General features: G+C 45.9%; 1 protein-coding gene across 1 annotated transcript; it reads right to left on the bottom strand.

Moving 5' to 3' along the window:
* Positions 1 to 2010: 2010 nt before the first annotated feature.
* LOC140210236 (olfactomedin-4-like) lies at positions 2011 to 17101 on the bottom strand. The gene is made up of 5 exons (XM_072279113.1): positions 17022 to 17101; positions 16792 to 16938; positions 10633 to 10851; positions 8202 to 8358; positions 2011 to 4620 (listed from the first exon to the last, which is right to left on the bottom strand). Exons 1-5 carry the CDS (start codon positions 17079 to 17081, stop codon positions 3812 to 3814), a joined length of 1392 nt encoding a protein of 463 aa, XP_072135214.1. The 5' UTR covers positions 17082 to 17101; the 3' UTR covers positions 2011 to 3811.
* Positions 17102 to 17858: the final 757 nt, after the last annotated feature.

The following is a 17858-nucleotide window of genomic DNA, read 5'->3' as shown; positions in this document are numbered from 1 at the left end:
AAGTGTCACCACACATTCCAGCGCCAACACAGCATGCTCGAATTGCTTAGCAGAACAACAGAGAACCCAACAACCCCCGTCCCTCCCTCCCACCCATCCCCATGTACATGACTTGACTTCAACAACTGTAGGAAGCAGAGCCCCAGAACACAGAGCTTCTTCACCTCTCATGGATGTAAATTATTCTAACAGCCTTTGAACACCTCTGACATTGGGAGATAACATTAGAACAAATACTCCTGTAAAATCACTATTTTAACCAAAGTTAGTTGAATTGGAAATAATTGTATTTTTAAAGGAAAATAATAATGGAAATTTTTAATTTGTCCCTCTAGATGCATATCTAAGATCTACATCGATATCAGTGAGGCCTCAGATCCCATGCTTGGTCTGTCCTGGTGGTGATTTCCCTTTATAATACTGGGGAATCCTACAAAGACCGGGTTGTATTGTTGATCTTCAAAGTCCAGTGACAGATGTGACACCTTCTGCTACTCAGTGAGTCAAAGACTCACAGCCCAGGCATGCAAGCACATGGCTTGCATCGGCCTAAGGGGCCGAGCTCTGATGATTTATGTCAGGCAAGTCAGCGGTAACAAACCAGATTCTGATTCAGGGACCACCATCGACAACCATTGAAATTTAGCCCAATTAATGGGTTGGGACAATTTAGTGGAAAGAACAAATCTCACAAATAATCACTAATATTTATTAATCCATTTTGGAGTTTTAAGCATTACCTGATATAGCTGATATTCCTACTCTAACCTGCAAGTGTATCATGACTGCCATTTTGTGGGAGTTACTGTCTCCAATAAAGGAAGTTCATTTGAAAGCTCTCTATCTGCTAACAGAAGCAGCAATATGAAAGAGCTTAGAGATGTGATACTTCAGTCAGTTGTCACTTGTATGAGCCTGTATTGTAAACGTTAGTGAGTGGTGGAAGATCTAACCTAGATAAATTAGACAAGCCAAGAGGTTATGCTGCAACTTTATAAAACTGGTTAGGCCACATCTGGAGTATTGTATACAGTTCTGGTCGCCCCACTATATATGAAGGATACTGAGGCTTTGGAGGAGGTGCAGAAAAAGTCATGTGCTATCATGAGAGGCTGGACAAACTTGGGTTGTTTTCATTGGAGTGCTGGAGGCTGAGTGGGGATCTGACAGAGGTTTATAAAATTAAGAGAAGCATAGACAGAGTAGACAGAGAGCATCTGTTTCCCAGGGTGGTAATGTCTAATACCAGAGGGCATGCATCGAAGTTCAGAGGGGGTAGGTTCAAGGGGGATATGAGGGGTAAGTTTTTTACTCAGAGAGTGGTGGATGCCTGAACTGCACTGCCTGATACGGTGGTAGAGGCAAATACATTTTAAGAGATGTTTAGATAGGCACATGGATATAAGGAAGATGGAGAGATTTTGTTTGGTGGCTTTCATCTCTGGAGTGATTGTTTTAATTTGAATATTACTAACAGGAAATAAACATGAGTGTAAAGTCTTTGTGTGCTTTTATACTGTTTAAGTTGATGTACTTCTCTTCGAATTGCTTTGCCCACTAATCTCCCTGATGTTGCTTTGACTGACTCCCGAAGGTTAGTTCACAGTGCTTACTAGCCTCTAGAATTTCCAAAAGCAAGCTTCATTGAGGAAAGATCAGACAAAAAGACAAATAAACTTAGTGTAATTGTTCATGCAGTCAGTTAAACAGTGCTGACTTTTGGGATCCTTCACAAGCTACTCTTGGATAGGTAATATATTTCACATTCTTTCAGCAATGGAGAGTGACATGAAACAGGGGTTTGGATGATAACAGTGTAACTACCAAGGAAATCAAGTGGGGAAGAGAAAGAGCAACTTTTCATTCAACAGCCACAGCAAAACCTACAAAGTGATTATGGATGCCAGTGTTGCTTCTAGATTGTTGGAAAAGTGATAAACACGCAATTAGAGTACCAGTGCAACACAAAAATTGCTTGCCACAGAAATAATTTGACAAATAGTTATTCATTTTAATATTCAATTGCTTTTAGTTTAACAACGTACATATTTCCCAAAGGAACAGTAACGCAGCGGGTTGAAAGGAAGGTTTTGGTGAAGTATTTAAATACCAAAATACAGTAGCAAAGTTGCACCAAATGCTGCGTTTACAATCTCAGTTTGTGTTCCAACTTGCTAAACCTTGCAGCTTGTATTATATTCCAAGCAACAAAATATATAACACACTTAGTAAAAACCAGGCTTGAGTTCCTGCCAATGTAGTACAAATGATCAGAATGGATGTGAGTTGTGATCTCAGTCCAGACAGACACAAGTGGCCGAAGGGTCTGCTTGGGTCTCGGAATTTAAACCCAACCAGAACCTGGCCTGAGCTTGAGGAATTTTGTTTCCCAGACCTGATCCAATTGTCACTGTAGGCTTAACAATCTCAATGAAATATGCTTTTAACCTGTACTGTAGTTTCAGCACCAAATATTGATCCAGAACAGGGGATGATTAAGGTAATAATTCTACCCTGACTTTGATAAAACACTGTGTTAGATCAGCAGAGTACAGCAAAGATCATGCTGTATTTGAATGTACATTCAACCCTCTCAACTCGAATCCAACATGTGTAGTCAATTCCTCTCAAGCGCAGGTCAGCTGGCCGTTGCTGCAAGAAGTTACGTATCTGGTCCAGACAGATGCATTCTGAAAAACAGGTCTTTGACCTGAACTATTACCCGTTTCTTCTTTCACGTGTACTAACCAATCTCCTGTTTCTTCGCCAGCATTTTTGGAAGTTTTTTCCCTGGTTATTTGCTCATGTATCCATATCTAACATATATTTTCTAGTGGAGAAGGCAGTCAGAGTTAATTAACCATGTTGGTGTGTCTGCAGCTGATCAGGCATGGATCACAGATTTCCTTCCTAAAGGGCCTCAGTTTTCACATGATAATCTGGCAGTTTTGAGACTACAATTACTGATCTGTTGCAACACACACAAAATGCTGGAGGAAGTCAGCAGGTCAGGCAGCATCTACTGAGCGAAATGAACTACCGTTGTTTCAGGTGAAACCCTCCTGATTAGGGGTTTTGGGCTGAAAGGTCAACTGCTTATTTCCCTCCTTAGATTCTCCCTGATCAAGATTTCTAGCATCTGCAGCGACTGATCTTATGTTTTTATCTTTAAAATTCCTGAGTTATTTTGTGCCCTAAATTTAGATAACCTAGGTTTGAAACTTGTGTTTCTGGATCAGTGATCCGGACCTCTGGCAACTGTTCCAGTAACTTAGCCATTTCAATAGTGTGGCTCTGATGTGTTCTCTGCCAAAGCAACAAGTCCAGTCCCAACAAGTGTCAACCTGATTCACATGGATTCAAGTCACATGTACACAGTATAAGCCAATGTAATTGCTGAAGATCTTGTTAACAGTTCAGCTACAGGACTTGTCTTGCTCTTGGATCTGTAAGCACCAGTTCCTTCCCAGACAAATATTATGTTATTAATTTAAACAGTACAACAGGCACAAAGCAAGCAGTAATAGTTAGATTGTTTGCAAAATCCAATATGATTTCTCCAAAAAAAAAATCTGAGATCTTATCATCGTTCTGCATTTTAGGTGCAAATTCCAAATTAAAAACTGGTGCAAAGTAGTACATAAAGTTATAACTGAAATTTTAAGGAAGTGATTGAAATGTTTTTTCCTCAAAGTTGTTCTAAGGGTTGCCAAGTATGCTTTTCTTTTTAAAAATAAGTCCAAAATATATTTTAATTCATATGGTTTTTGGTTTCATTTCATTGCATTTATCTCAGGAACCTCAGTACGGTCTATGCAAAGAATAAACTGTAACTAACAACATAGGCATCACTGTACACATACAACAATTTATCTCGCGGGTTGTAGTTCATGTACTGAATGCCAGGTAAGACCTTTCGGACCCGGATAGCCAAATTATTCTGTTCAACTCCAGTGGTTGTGTCAAACATATAAAAAATCTCTTCAAACTCAGAATTCAAATATCTGGTAGCATACACAATGCCACACACCAAAAAGGCATTGGTTGCTGATCGTTTGTATAGAGTGGTGTTCCAGCTATTGAGTAATGACATGTCAGTTGCATTGAGCTGACTGACAACCAGGTTTCCATAATTTAGTTCAGTTGCATAAAGTACCCAGAGCCCATTTTCATCTGTTGCCAGATCCATGTCTGAGTACCCATAACAAGAAGAAACTGTGCAATATGGAAACTTGTCATTAAAACCAGCATAAGGCAGTTTGACAGAGAAAATCTCCTGTGTGGTCATATCAAACTTGCAGAGCTGACCCAAATTGTAGCAGTTGTAATAGTACGCGTCTCTATACATTACCCCACCAGAGCCTTGAGCGTTATGGGTTTTAAGTGTCACATCAACAGCACCATTGCGGGTGAGAAATTTACTGTAAGAATTGAAAACCCGAATCTTAGTTCCAAACCTATTACTACTTGAGAGAATCATCAGCCAATATTGGTCCTCTTTTCCAGTAGCCGGCCATGGGTCCATCCCCCAACAACCGTATCGGTAGGATGACCCAAAATGATTGAGCATTGAACTCTTTGGATCAGAAACGTCTACTAATTTTCCAAATGAACAAGAACCTGTAACAAAAAGAAGAAACTGTGTTACTGTTGCAGAGGCTAACACACAACTTGCATAAGACAAAAGAGACTCAAAGTCTATTCAATGGTTTCTAATCAAGTCCTTGCAACTTCAGCAGATCATACCCTCTGCAAGTTCAACATTCAGTTGTCTGTTTTTCCAGGAAAAATCGCCCCACCCCTCAGTCATTCCCAATAGTTATTACTACTTGACCTTTTTGATACCTACTTCAGTATTTCTGTATTCTTTTATAGCAGGGAGTAGGCTATGCATAAACCTCTCAGTACAGCTTGAGCAAGCACCTATGAATTATAAAACCTTTGCCTTCCTATAATACTTTCACTGGTACCAGTGGTACTTTCAGCAGATGGGAGTGAGGCTCTTCTTTCTCTCAACCAGAAACTATGCAAGGCCTTTCCCTTCCAAGTCCTATGTGATGCATTCTCTCCTCAGTGCCAACTGTTACTGAAGTATCATCCCATTGCATCTCACTGAAGTGAGCAACCTTCTTTTGTAACCTTAAACACTGAGTAGAACAGATATTAAAGACACTTCATCAATATCCAATCTTCCCTGGAGGCAGAATCCACTTTTGGATTAATCATTGATTAGAATTAGGAACCAACAGCTAGCTGATACAATGGGGATGAGAGGAATTCCTCAGATAGGAGTTCAACAGGACTTGTGGTCACGTGCCAGGGTCTGCTTGTTACTTAAAGGACCTTCTCCATTATCATTCTGAATTACGGAGGCTTCTTTAAAGATTGTTTTAAAATTCTTAAGATATGTACACTGACAAAGTAGACAAATCACAGTAGCAGGGGGTCTGTAGGTCAGAATGGGAATTGACATGGTCACTTCCCATTTTTCTCTGGTGCCAACCTATAGCATTATTGAATTAAATTTCATGATCCCCATGAAGATTTCAAACTCATGACCTCAATATTGTTAATGTAATAAAAGATCTACCAGGCTGCTGTACTTGTATACCATCTCCTCCCCCAGACAGCTGCCTTGTTCTCAGAGTATTCTCAGAGAATAATTGTGGGAATGGAAATGGAACCACTGTAGAATAAATAGAAATGGGGGCTTGAACCACTTGAAAAGGATTCTCCTTCGGAGTTGATATGGAATTCTCACCAACTTACCAGGAAACAACAAATACCCGATGTGCTCGTTCAGGAAAAATTAGATATAGTTTCTTCAAAAACCACTGGCATGATGATGCAAGCATCTCCTGTTCTATAGATGCAAGGTGGAGAGTATCCTATCTGGTTGCATCATGGAAGCATCAATAGCCAGGAATAGAAAAGTCTATGAAAAGTGGTGGATACAGTCAAGTCCAACTCAGCCATGGATGATCTGAAGCCTGGCTGAAAAGGACGAGGGTTGGGCATGGGGTTAGTAATCCCGTACCGTGAAAACTCTGAGCTACGGAAACACCAGCAGAAGCTCCAAAGACCTCATCCCTGGGAAAGGAAGGATCTTCGTCTAGATGGGTAACACCTGGGAACAACTTGAAAAGACTGGGCAGAGGATTGTAGCAAGCCACCGTCGGCAGCCTATGCCCCAGTGGGGTGATGGGCTCAAGTAAATAAGTACAGTCCCGTTCATCACAGGCAAAGCCCTCCCCATCATTCAGCACATTTACAAGGAATGCTGCCACAACAAGGCAGTATCCATCATCAAGGACCTCTGTTATCCAGGCCAGGCTCTCTTCTGGCTACAAACTTTGGGTAGGGGGTAGTAGGTGCCACACCACCAGGTTCACAAACATTTATTACCCTATAACCATCAGGCTCCTGAGCCAGTATGGATAGCTTCACTCACCTCAACACTGAACTGATTTCACAATGTATAGGCTCACTTTCAAGGACTCTACAACTCATGTTATCCGTATTATTTATTTATTTATATTTATTATTTATACAGTTCTCATCTTTTACATGTTGGTTGTTAGGCATAGTGTTTCATAAATTATATTGTACTTCTCTACTTTCCTGTGAATGCCTGCAAGAAAATGAATCTCAGGGTAGTATATGGTGACATACAGGTTACATACTTTGATAATAAATTTACTTTGAACTTTGGGAGCCCTTGCAAGAACTGAGCCTGGGTCCAGTGATCATCAAAGTTGCTGGTGAATGCAGCAGGCCAGGCAGCATCTGTAGGAAGAGGTACAGTCGACGTTTCAGACCGAGACCCTTCATCAGGACTAACTGAAGGAAGAGTTAGTAAGAGATTTGAAAGTGGGAGGGGGAGGGGGAGATCTAAAATGATAGGAGAAGACGGGGGGGTGGGGTGGAACGGAGCCAAGAGCTGGACAGGTGATTGGCAAAGGGGATATGAGAGGATCATGGGACAGGAGGTCCGCAGAGAAAGACAAGGTGGGGGGGAACCCAGAGGATTGGCAAGGGGTATAGTCAGAGGGACAGAGGGAGAAAAAGGAGAGTGAGAGAAAGAATGTATGTAAAATAAATAACGGATGGGGTACGAGGGGGAGGAGGAGCATTAGCGGAAGTTAGAGAAGTCGATGTTCGTGTCCCATGATCCTTTTTCTTCCTTCAGTTAGTCCTGACGAAGGGTCTCAGCCTGAAACGTTGACTGTACCTCTTCCTCGAGATGCTGCCTGGCCTGCTGCATTCACCAGCAACTTTGATGTGTGTTGCTTGAATTTCCAGCATCTGCAGAATTCCTGTTGTCTGAGTCCAATGATGGTGGCCACCATACTGTCTGGGAAGGCAGTCCTGAATATAATGTAAAGGTTAGGTGAGGTCTGTTTTGAAACAGATGCACACTTTTCTGCTCCTGCTAGTTGAGTTACCTTTGAAAAATACAGACTCTGTCATTAAAAAACAGAAGAAGCCAGAATGATTGTTCTCATTTGGCAACCTGATTTCAGTTTCATTGCAGCAAGACTTTCTTGCCGGGAGATGGAAACAGCAGGTCTGTTCTCCTCCTTGTCTATGTGGTGCCTGGTGACTATGGCACGTGCTGGAATAGGGAATAAAGGGAAGTTTGCCCTTTTCTAGCCCCTCACTTGGACTCAAAACATCTCACCACTAATGAGGTACTTGTTAAAGACTGGTCATTGTAGTAAGGAAAACACCAGCCAACTTGCACACAGCAAACTCAAACAGTGCAGTGATAATGATAATATCATCCATTTTTATTGATAATTAATGATAATTGCATCCAGGATACCAGCACTGGTCCTGAAGCAATGACCGATTACCATTGGTTGTTTGTTGGTCTTTATTTATGTGTAGCTGTTTATAAATTCTATTGTATTTCTTATTTTCCTGCATGAAAATGAATCTCAAGATAGTGTATGGTGACATATATGTACTTTGTAATAAATTTACTTTGACTTTGACCTTTGCATCCCAACGGAATGGAGTGGACATGGTCTCAATTTGACCTCTTATTTGAAAGCTCTCCCTTATTCCTACCAGAGTGTCAATGAAGATTTTGTACTTGTCTCTAGTCTGCAGTTTGAATGCAGTCTGCTATGTCAATGTACAGCAGTCAGGTGCATTAGCAACTGGATTGCAGCCGACAGCCGACACACGGTACCCACCTAGTTGTGGAGTGACATATGGCGTTGGTGTCACTAACAGTGCACTCTGGCAAGAAGACAGGCTCCTCTTCAGGATCTTGTTTCTTCTATGTTCTTTTACTACTTTAAGTCGGTCGTATTTTTCAAGTGTATCCACCTCGTCAGTAATATTTTGCACCTGATGAATGAAGGAGGAATACAAGAAGGATCTTGGGTTTGGTTATCGTGCTTTTTACCAACTCATTTCTAGGAAAGGAAATCTAAAATGGTGTGGGTAAATGGTATAATCAGATATACCTGATGCCTCATTTAGTATCTCCTGTGATTCACATAGTCCAGAAAGATCCTGGGTTCAATTTCCAGTTTGGGCCAAGTTCAGTTTTCTTAGGCAATACAACATTCAGAAGATGAAATTACTGGGGCTCCAGTTCCTAATTGTTGTCAGTGACTCCTTACTAGAAATATGCATGCAGTTCTAAGTGCAAAGGGCAAGATTGATTCTCCAGCCTCAAGTGAAGCAATGATACCTATAAGGGCAATGTTCTGGTGATATAGACTCCTGAAGAATTAAATTCCAGCAGGCAACAGAAAATTTAGAATACTCATTATCGTTATCTCATTTATGTGGGAGACAATGACAGTGATACATAATTTATCAAAAGACCTTAAATTATTTTTTTATTCCATCAAAAGAGAGATACACCTGGATTGCAATGGATGTAGTCCAAAATTATAACATAGGCTTATCAAACTGAGACATTACTCTGTTTCTCTCTCCACAGGTGCTACATGACCTTTTGAGTATTTCTGGCATTTCTGATTTTAGTTCAGATTTCCAGGATGTGCATGTCTTTTATTTTTCAATGATTACAGGAACGTTGCATGTGCTGGGCTTGTAGCTAAATGGCTGGAACAGAGCGCGTAAGACCGGAGTGACTGCCAAGCCTTGGTTAGAGCCACTCACAACAACCTAGAGGAGAGACGCCGAGCAATACTAATCACTGTCCGACAAAGAAGGAAAAGCACCAGCAGTGGCTCCACTTCCAGATCCAACACAGTTCTCATGTCCTTCTCGGGGACTTCCATGTCACTCACAACTTGGATGTAGCAGCCACCTATGAACACACAACAGATCTGCACAAATCTACCTGGCATCGTCAGATGTGATGGACAACCAGTAATAACAACAAGAACATTCCAACAGATCCAACAAAGAGAGGAACGCAGGCTATATGCTTTTAACCAATATCACTTTCACAATCAACCTACTAATATCATTTACACAAGAACATAAGGAATGTAAGGAAAACAAGGAAGAGAAAGCAGCAGTGGGCTATTTGGTCTGTCTAGTCTTCCCCGCCAATCAACAACAGCATGGCTGATATGCACAGACCTCATTTCCTCTTTTGCTCCCCATCGCTCTCAATTCCCTGATCTTCCAAAACATTTTTTCACTTCCTCTTTAAGTACCTCCAATGATCTTGTATTCACACCACAGGGTGGTGGTGTAGAGAAATCCAGTAATTCACAACTCCCTGCAAGAAATTCCTAAGCACCTCAGTTTTAAATTTCCATCAGTAACTATATCCCCTTGTTTGAGAGTCTCCAATTAGTGAAAGATGTCCACACTGTCATACCCCTTTGAGGGTCTTATATCTTATCATTAAGATTCTTCCAAACTCCAAAGTATATTGATAAAAAGACTTTGGACACGTGATTAGACAATGGTCTTCTCATCCCAGGAGTCAGCCCAGAGGATCTCATTTGGACTGCTTTAAAGGCCACTACATGCCCTCTTAGATAAGGAGACCAGAATATGCAGAGTGCTATAAGTGTGATCTCACCTGTGCCTCGTGCAGTTGATATGATACATCCCTATGTTAAAATTCTAACCCTCTTGCAATAAAAGCCAATGTGCTCACCGCATCTGCCTACGCGTACAAGAACACCTCGAGCTCTCTGTACTTCAATCATCTGCAACCTTTCTCCATTTAGTGAGGAGCCTGCCCTTGGGTTCCCTCTACTGAAGTTCATAAACTGATCACAACAAATTCTTGTTCACTCACCTAACTATATCCTATTGCATAAACACAAGAGATTCTGCAGATGCTGGAAATCCAGAGTTACGCATATGAAGTGCTCGAGGAACTCAGCAGGTCAGGCAGCATTTATGGAAAGGAATGAAGTGTTGACATTTTGGGACAGGGCCCTTCATCAGGACTCAGTATACAGCATCCTATTGCAAACTCAGACTATCCTCACTGCGGCATGCGTTCCCACCAGCTTTTGTGTTACCTGTAAACTTGGGTGCTTTGCATCCTCTCCTGTCCCCCAGGCATGATTATAGCCATAAATAATTGAGGCCAAGAGCTGAGCCCTGTTACATCCTCCCAGCCTGAAAACAACCCATTCACTCAGACTCTCTCATACACCCACACGATACATGGCTTACCTTCACAGCAAACCTGGCTACATTCCCTTGGTTCCGAGAGTTCATTTCTTGAAGCTGGTTAACTAAATCAGTCAGCTCAGCAGATTCAATCTGGATGATCCGATATGAGACAATACTGTACAGATCACCATCATATTCCTCCTCAAGTGCATTTATCCGGTGTACAAGCTTCTCCAGTCTTTGCTCAATGTCAGCAATAATGTCAACAGGTTCCTTGAACTATCGTCGGAATAAAAAATATATTTTCCAGTGACATGTTGAGACAATATCCAGCTGCTTAGTGCACAAAGGACAGCAAGACAGGTAACATGGAACCCAGACCCAAAGGCCAATCGAAAGAAAAATATTTTAGTTTAACTGTACGTAAACAAATGCATACAGTTTTACAAATGCAGTAGCTTCTGCTCAATAGGACGATGAGTTAATCAACTCTTAAAAGCTAAAACTAATTGAGAAAATAGTAGGGATAGTACTCCCTGCCCCTCACTGAAACTCCCTCAACTCACTACCCTCACACACACTTCCCTCCACTCCCTGCCCCTCACAGACACCTCCCTCCACTCACCACCCCTCTCTGAAACCTCCCTCCACTCACCACCCCTCTGTGACACTGTCCTCCACTCCCTGCCCTCACTGACACCTCCCTCCACTCATTACTGCTCCCTGACACCTCCTTCCACTCCCTGTCCCACACTGACACCTCCCTCCACTCATTACCCTCAGTAACACCTCCATCCACTCACTACCCTCACTGAAACTGCCTCCACACTACCCTCACTGAACCTCCCTCCATTCGATACCCCTCACCGACACATCCACTCACTCTCTCACTGATCCCTCCCTCCACTCACTACCCTCACTGACCCATCCTTCACTCACTACCATTGAGTGACCCTCCCTCTACTTACTGACCTCTCAATGGCCCTCCCTAAGCTCGCTCCCCCTCAATGACCTCAACCCCTACTCACTCCCCCTCACTGACCCCTCCCTCCACTCACTACCCTTCAGTGAACCTACCTCCACTCACTACATTTACCGCCCCTCACTGATCTCTCCCTCCACTCACTGCCCCTCACTGACCCCTCCCTCCACTCACTGCCCCTCACTGACCTCTCTATCCACTCACTACCCCTCCCTCCATTCACCACAGCCTTGCAAATCCACTAGTATCACTGCAGGACTCTCTCTTTGCATCTTCTCTATCCCCATTATACCTTACATATTTGCCTTGCTCCTCCATCCACTGCCTCCTCACCCTCCACGAGCTGCCACTCATTCCCCTTACTACCCTGCGCCTCCCTCTCACTACCCTGTGCCTCCCTCTCACTGCCTTGTGCCCTCCTCTCACTGTCCTGTGCCTCTGTCTCACTGCCCTGTGCCTCTCTCTCACTGTCCTGTGCCTCTGTCTCACTGCCCTGTGCCTCCCCCCTCACTGTCCTGTGCCTCTCTCTCACTGCCCTGTGCCTCCCTCTCACTGTCCTGTGCCTCCCTCTCACTGCCCTGTGCCTCTGTCTCACTGCCCTGTGCCTCTCTCTCACTGTCCTGTGCCTCTGTCTCACTGCCCTGTGCCTCTCTCTCACTGTCCTGTGCCTCTCTCTCACTGCCCTGTGCCTCCCTCTCACTGTCCTGTGCCTCTCTCTCACTGCCCTGTGCCTCCCTCTCACTGTCCTGTGCCTCCCTCTCACTGCCCTGTGCCTCTCTCTCACTGTCCTGTGCCTCTGTCTCACTGCCCTGTGCCTCTCTCTCACTGTCCTGTGCCTCTCTCTTGCTGACCTGTGCCTCTCCCTCAACGTCCTGTGCCTCTCGCTCACTGCCCTGTGCCTCTGTCTCACTGCCCTTTGCCTCTCTCTCACTGTCCTGTGCATCTGTCTCACTGCCCTGTGCCTCTGTCTCACTGCCCTGTGCCTCTCTCTCACTGCCCTGTGCCTCCCTCTCACTGTCCTGTGCCTCCCTCTCACTGCCCTGTGCCTCTCTTTCAGCATCCTGTGCCTCTGTCTCACTGCCCTGTGCCTCTCTCTCACTGTCCTGTGCCTCTCTCTTGCTGACCTGTGCCTCTCCCTCAACGTCCTGTGCCTCTTGCTCACTGCCCTGTGCCTCTGTCTCACTGCCCTGTGCCTCTCCCTCACTGCCCTGTGCCTCTCTCTCACTGTCCTGTGCCTCCCTCTCACTGCCTTGTGCCCTCCTCTCACTGTCCTGTGCCTCTGTCTCACTGCCCTGTGCCTCTCTCTCACAGCCCTGTGCCTCTCCCTCACTGTCCTGTGCCCTCCCCTCACTGCCCTGTGCCTCTCTCTCACTGTCCTGTGCCTCTGTCTCACTGCCCTGTGCCTCCCTCTCACTGTCCTGTGCCTCTCTCTCACTGCCCTGTGCCTCCCTCTCACTGTCCTGTGCCTCCCTCTCACTGCCCTGTGCCTCTCTCTCACTGTCCTGTGCCTCTGTCTCACTGCCCTGTGCCTCTCTCTCACTGTCCTGTGCCTCTCTCTTGCTGACCTGTGCCTCTGTCTCACTGCTCTGTGCCTCTCTCTCACTGTCCTGTGCCTCCCTCTCACTGTCCTGTGCCTCTCTCTCACTGTCCTGTGCCTCTGTCTCACTGTCCCGTGCCCTCCTCTCACTGCCCTGTGCCTCCCTCTCACTGTCCTGTGCCTCTCTCTCACTGCCCTGTGCCTCCCTCTCACTGTCCTGTGCCTCCCTCTCACTGCCCTGTGCCTCTGTCTCACTGTCCTGTGCCTCTCTCTCACTGTCCTGTGCCTCTCTCTTGCTGACCTGTGCCTCTGTCTCACTGCTCTGTGCCTCTCTCTCACTGTCCTGTGCCTCCCTCTCACTGTCCTGTGCCTCTCTCTCACTGTCCCATGCCTCTGTCTCACTGTCCCGTGCCTCTCCCTCACTGCCCTGTGCCTCTCTCTCACTGCCCTGTGCCTCCCTCTCACTGCCCTGTGCCTCTCTCTCACTGTCCTGTGCCTCCCTCTCACTGCCCTGTGCCTCCCTCTCACTGTCCTGTGCCTCTCCCTCACTGTCCTGTGCCTCCCTCTCACTGTCCTGTGCCTCTCTCTCACTGCCCTGTGCCTCCCTCTCACTGCTCTGTGCCTCTCTCTCACTGTCCTGTGCCCTCCTCTCACTACTCCTCTTACTGACCAATTTTCTTCACCAAATGCCCACAGGGCCCCCTCTACTCCAGTCACAGACTCACATTATCCTGAAATCACAAGATTGTTTCAAATGTACGAATTGAAAGAATGAGAATCAGATTTATTATCACTGGCATTTGCCATGGAATTTATTGTTTGTGGCAGCGGTACAGTGCAATACTGAAAATCTACTATCAACTACAATAAGAAATATATCAGATAATTAATTCAGGAGTTGAAAAAGAGAGGCAAAAGTGAGACAGTGTTCATGGGTTTATTGTCCATTCAGAATCTGTTGGCAGAGGGGAAGCAGCTGTTTCCACATCATTTAGTGTGTGCTCTCAGGCTCCTGCACCTCCTCTGTGATGGTTGTAATGAGAAGAGGGTGGTTGAGGTCTTTAATGATGGACGATGTCTTTCTGAGGCATCGTCTTCTGAAGATGTCCTCGATCCTGTGTAGTGGCTACCCCATACCAGACAGAGATGCCACCAGTTAGGGTGCTCTTCACAGTACTTCAGTCTTTGGTGACCAATTCATTTCAAATTCCTAACAAAATACAGCTGCCAGCATGCCCTCTTGGTAACTGCATAGACACTGACTGAATATGTTATCTGTTCCTCGCTCCATAGCTGCTGCCTGACCTGCTGGGTATTTCCAAAATTCACTGTTTCATTTCAAACTTCCACCATCTGCAATATACCGCCTTCATCATCTGCCATGTCCACCTGGATTCATCAGTCACATCAGCATTGAAACAGGCAATGAAATTCATCGTTTGCATAACAAACAATGCAGTCCAAAGACGTGTTGGGGGCAGCGTGCAAATTTCACCATATTTCTGGCACCAACATCGCATGCCCACATTATTCAGCAGAACACCACCACAGCCAACACAACAGTGACAGAAGAAACCTTACTATCCCCCGCGAGGCTGGGACAACCCTACTGCCGGACTTGTCGATGCCGGGCTTCCAACCCCAGGATATTTTAAAAGCACCTGACTCTTTCTCTGATCGCTGAGAGAGAAGAATAGATTTTTATTTCAATCACCCCATCAAAGCAACAGTGAGCAGTACCTTGTGAACCCCTTGAGGTGTAGGCAGACTCTAAATGTGACACTCTAAATTGGTGGTTTCCTTTTTTGCTCTCAGGTGGAACGATTCCCCCCACCATTGGGCAGGATAATGGTCACATTTCCACACTGACTGGCTGAACCAGTTTGCTCAGGTTCAGGTACAACGGTTGCTCACAACACCCAGAATATCTGGTAGAAAGAGTTTTGAATCTTGCAGTGCGTCACAACTGTACTCGCTCTCTAAAGTATCACTGTGCACACTTTGCCCCACTGTTCAACAGTGATGGAACCGCATCATGAGTGCTGGAACACAGGTAAAAAATTGACAATCTAAAGTGTGCTGCTGTGTTACAGGTTCCAGTGACAGACCTGTCCTGTCCCCACCATTACTATACAGCAGATTGATGTCACAGCTCTAAACCTATCAATACTGTATCCCAGTGTTCCAGTGACAGACCTGTCTCCCCCAGGAGTGTACCAGTGTTCCAGTGACAGACTTGTCCCCACCAGGAGTGTACCAGTGTTCCAGTGACAGACCTGTCCTCACCAGGAGTGTACCAGTGTTCCAGTGACAGACCTGTCTCCCCCAGGAGTGTACCAGTGTTCCAGTGACAGACCTGTCTCCCCCAGGAGTGTACCAGTGTTCCAGTGACAGACCTGTCTCCCCCAGGAGTGTACCAGTGTTCCAGTGACAGACCTGTCTCCCCCAGGAGTGTACCAGTGTTCCAGTGACAGACCTGTCTCCCCCAGGAGTGTACCAGTGTTCCAGTGACAGACCTGTCTCCCCCAGGAGTGTACCAGTGTTCCAGTGACAGACCTGTCTCCCCCAGGAGTGTACCAGTGTTCCAGTGACAGACCTGTCTCCCCCAGGAGTGTACCAGTGTTCCAGTGACAGACCTGTCCTCACCAGGAGTGTACCAGTGTTCCAGTGACAGACCTGTCTCCCCCAGGAGTGTACCAGTGTTCCAGTGACAGACCTGTCTCCCCCAGGAGTGTACCAGTGTTCCAGTGACAGACCTGTCCTCACCAGGAGTGTACCAGTGTTCCAGTGACAGACCTGTCCCCACCAGGAGCATACCAGTGTTCCAGTGACAGACCTGTCTCCCCCAGGAGTGTACCAGTGTTCCAGTGACAGACCTGTCCTCACCAGGAGTGTACCAGTGTTCCAGTGACAGACCTGTCTCCCCCAGGAGTGTACCAGTGTTCCAGTGACAGACCTGTCTCCCCCAGGAGTGTACCAGTGTTCCAGTGACAGACCTGTCCTCACCAGGAGTGTACCAGTGTTCCAGTGACAGACCTGTCTCCCCCAGGAGTGTACCAGTGTTCCAGTGACAGACCTGTCTCCCCCAGGAGTGTACCAGTGTTCCAGTGACAGACCTGTCTCCCCCAGGAGTGTACCAGTGTTCCAGTGACAGACCTGTCTCCCCCAGGAGTGTACCAGTGTTCCAGTGACAGACCTGTCTCCCCCAGGAGTGTACCAGTGTTCCAGTGACAGACCTGTCTCCCCCAGGAGTGTACCAGTGTTCCAGTGACAGACCGGTCCCCACCAGTACTAAAACACAGTCATTTACATTAACAGATCTGTCCCCAGTAGTAATATACCGAAATATTTTACTCTTTCTGCACGACTTAATTGATTTATTTTTTCAGCATATTTCTTATTGTAATTTACAGTTTTTATTGTTCTGTACTGCAATGTACAGCTGCCGCAAAACAACAAAATTCACGACATATGCCAGTGATTCTGAATTTACAGTGACTGACCAGTACTGGAACCGGGTGATATATATTGACAGATCTGCCCCATTAGTAATGTACCACAGTCGATTCCGTCCCCCTCCGGAGCGGATCGCGTCCATCCTGCCGAGGAACCGTTACACTACGGGGTCAATCATGTTGGGAGTTTTAACCGGACACCGGCACTGGCTGTACCAGAGTGTGGACGGGCAGCCGAGGCTCACCTGCTCGCCATTCAGGCTCCGGCTACAGTTATCGCTGAGTGAAAATAGTTGCTCAAAGCCCCGCCATGGGAATGGCCCGTCTGACATCTCCAGCTCGCAGTAACACCTCTCGGCCACCCGAGCCCCGGTCGGAACATCGGCGTCCACCTGTTGAACGATGACAAGTCAGAACCCTGTGTAAATGCTTCTTGGAGTGGACGGTTCGAAGGAATGGGAAATACGCGACTTACGGGAAAAGGGGTGCTCAGTAAAATGAAGCCGAATGTCCGAACCAGTGCGCGCAGATCCATGGTGCAAGCCGCGCCGCCAAAGCTAAAGTTCCCAGTACCGTACTTAAGCAAAGGGGGCGGAGATTGACCACGGACACCTCGCATTTCGGCAACCCCCTCTCTCTCTCTCTCGAAGCTGGACTAGAGAGCATGTCTAATGAGGATGCATTGAGCGACCTAAGGATTTTCTCTCTGGAACGAAGGAGGATGAGAAGTTACCTGACAGAGACATACAAGATGATAAGAAGGCATAAAGTCAGTGGATAGCCAGAGACATTTTACCAGGGCAGAAACGGCTCCTATGAAGGGGCATAATTTTAGGGTGACTGGAGGAAAGTATAGGAGTAACGCCAGAGGATAGTTATTTAAACACAGAGTGTGGTTGAGTGCGTGGAACACTCTTCCACGGATGGTGTTAGAGGCTGATATCTTCGGAGTATTTAAGGAACTCTTAGATATGTACATGGATAATAGAAAAGTGTACAAGACAATGAAAGGCATTGATCGTGTGGATAGGCAGAGGCTTTCTCCCAGGGCTGAAATGGACTAGCACCAGAGGGCACAGTTTTAAGGTGCTTGGAAGTAGGTACAGAGATGTCAGGGGTAAGTTTTTTATGCAGAGAGTGGTGAATGCGTGGAATGGGCTGCCAGAGGCGGTGGTGGAGGCGGGTAAGATAGGGTCTTTTAAGAGAATCCTGGATAGGTACATGGAGCTCAGGAAAATAGAGGGCTATGGGTAAGCCTAGGTAATTTGTAAGGTAAGGGCATGTTTGGTACAGCTTTGTGGGCCAAAGGGCC

Source organism: Mobula birostris, chromosome 15 (genome assembly GCF_030028105.1).
Source record: "Mobula birostris isolate sMobBir1 chromosome 15, sMobBir1.hap1, whole genome shotgun sequence".
Taxonomy (NCBI): Eukaryota; Metazoa; Chordata; class Chondrichthyes; order Myliobatiformes; family Myliobatidae; genus Mobula; species Mobula birostris.
Note: the sequence above shows the minus strand (reverse complement) of the source record. Positions and strands in the feature narration are given on the sequence as shown.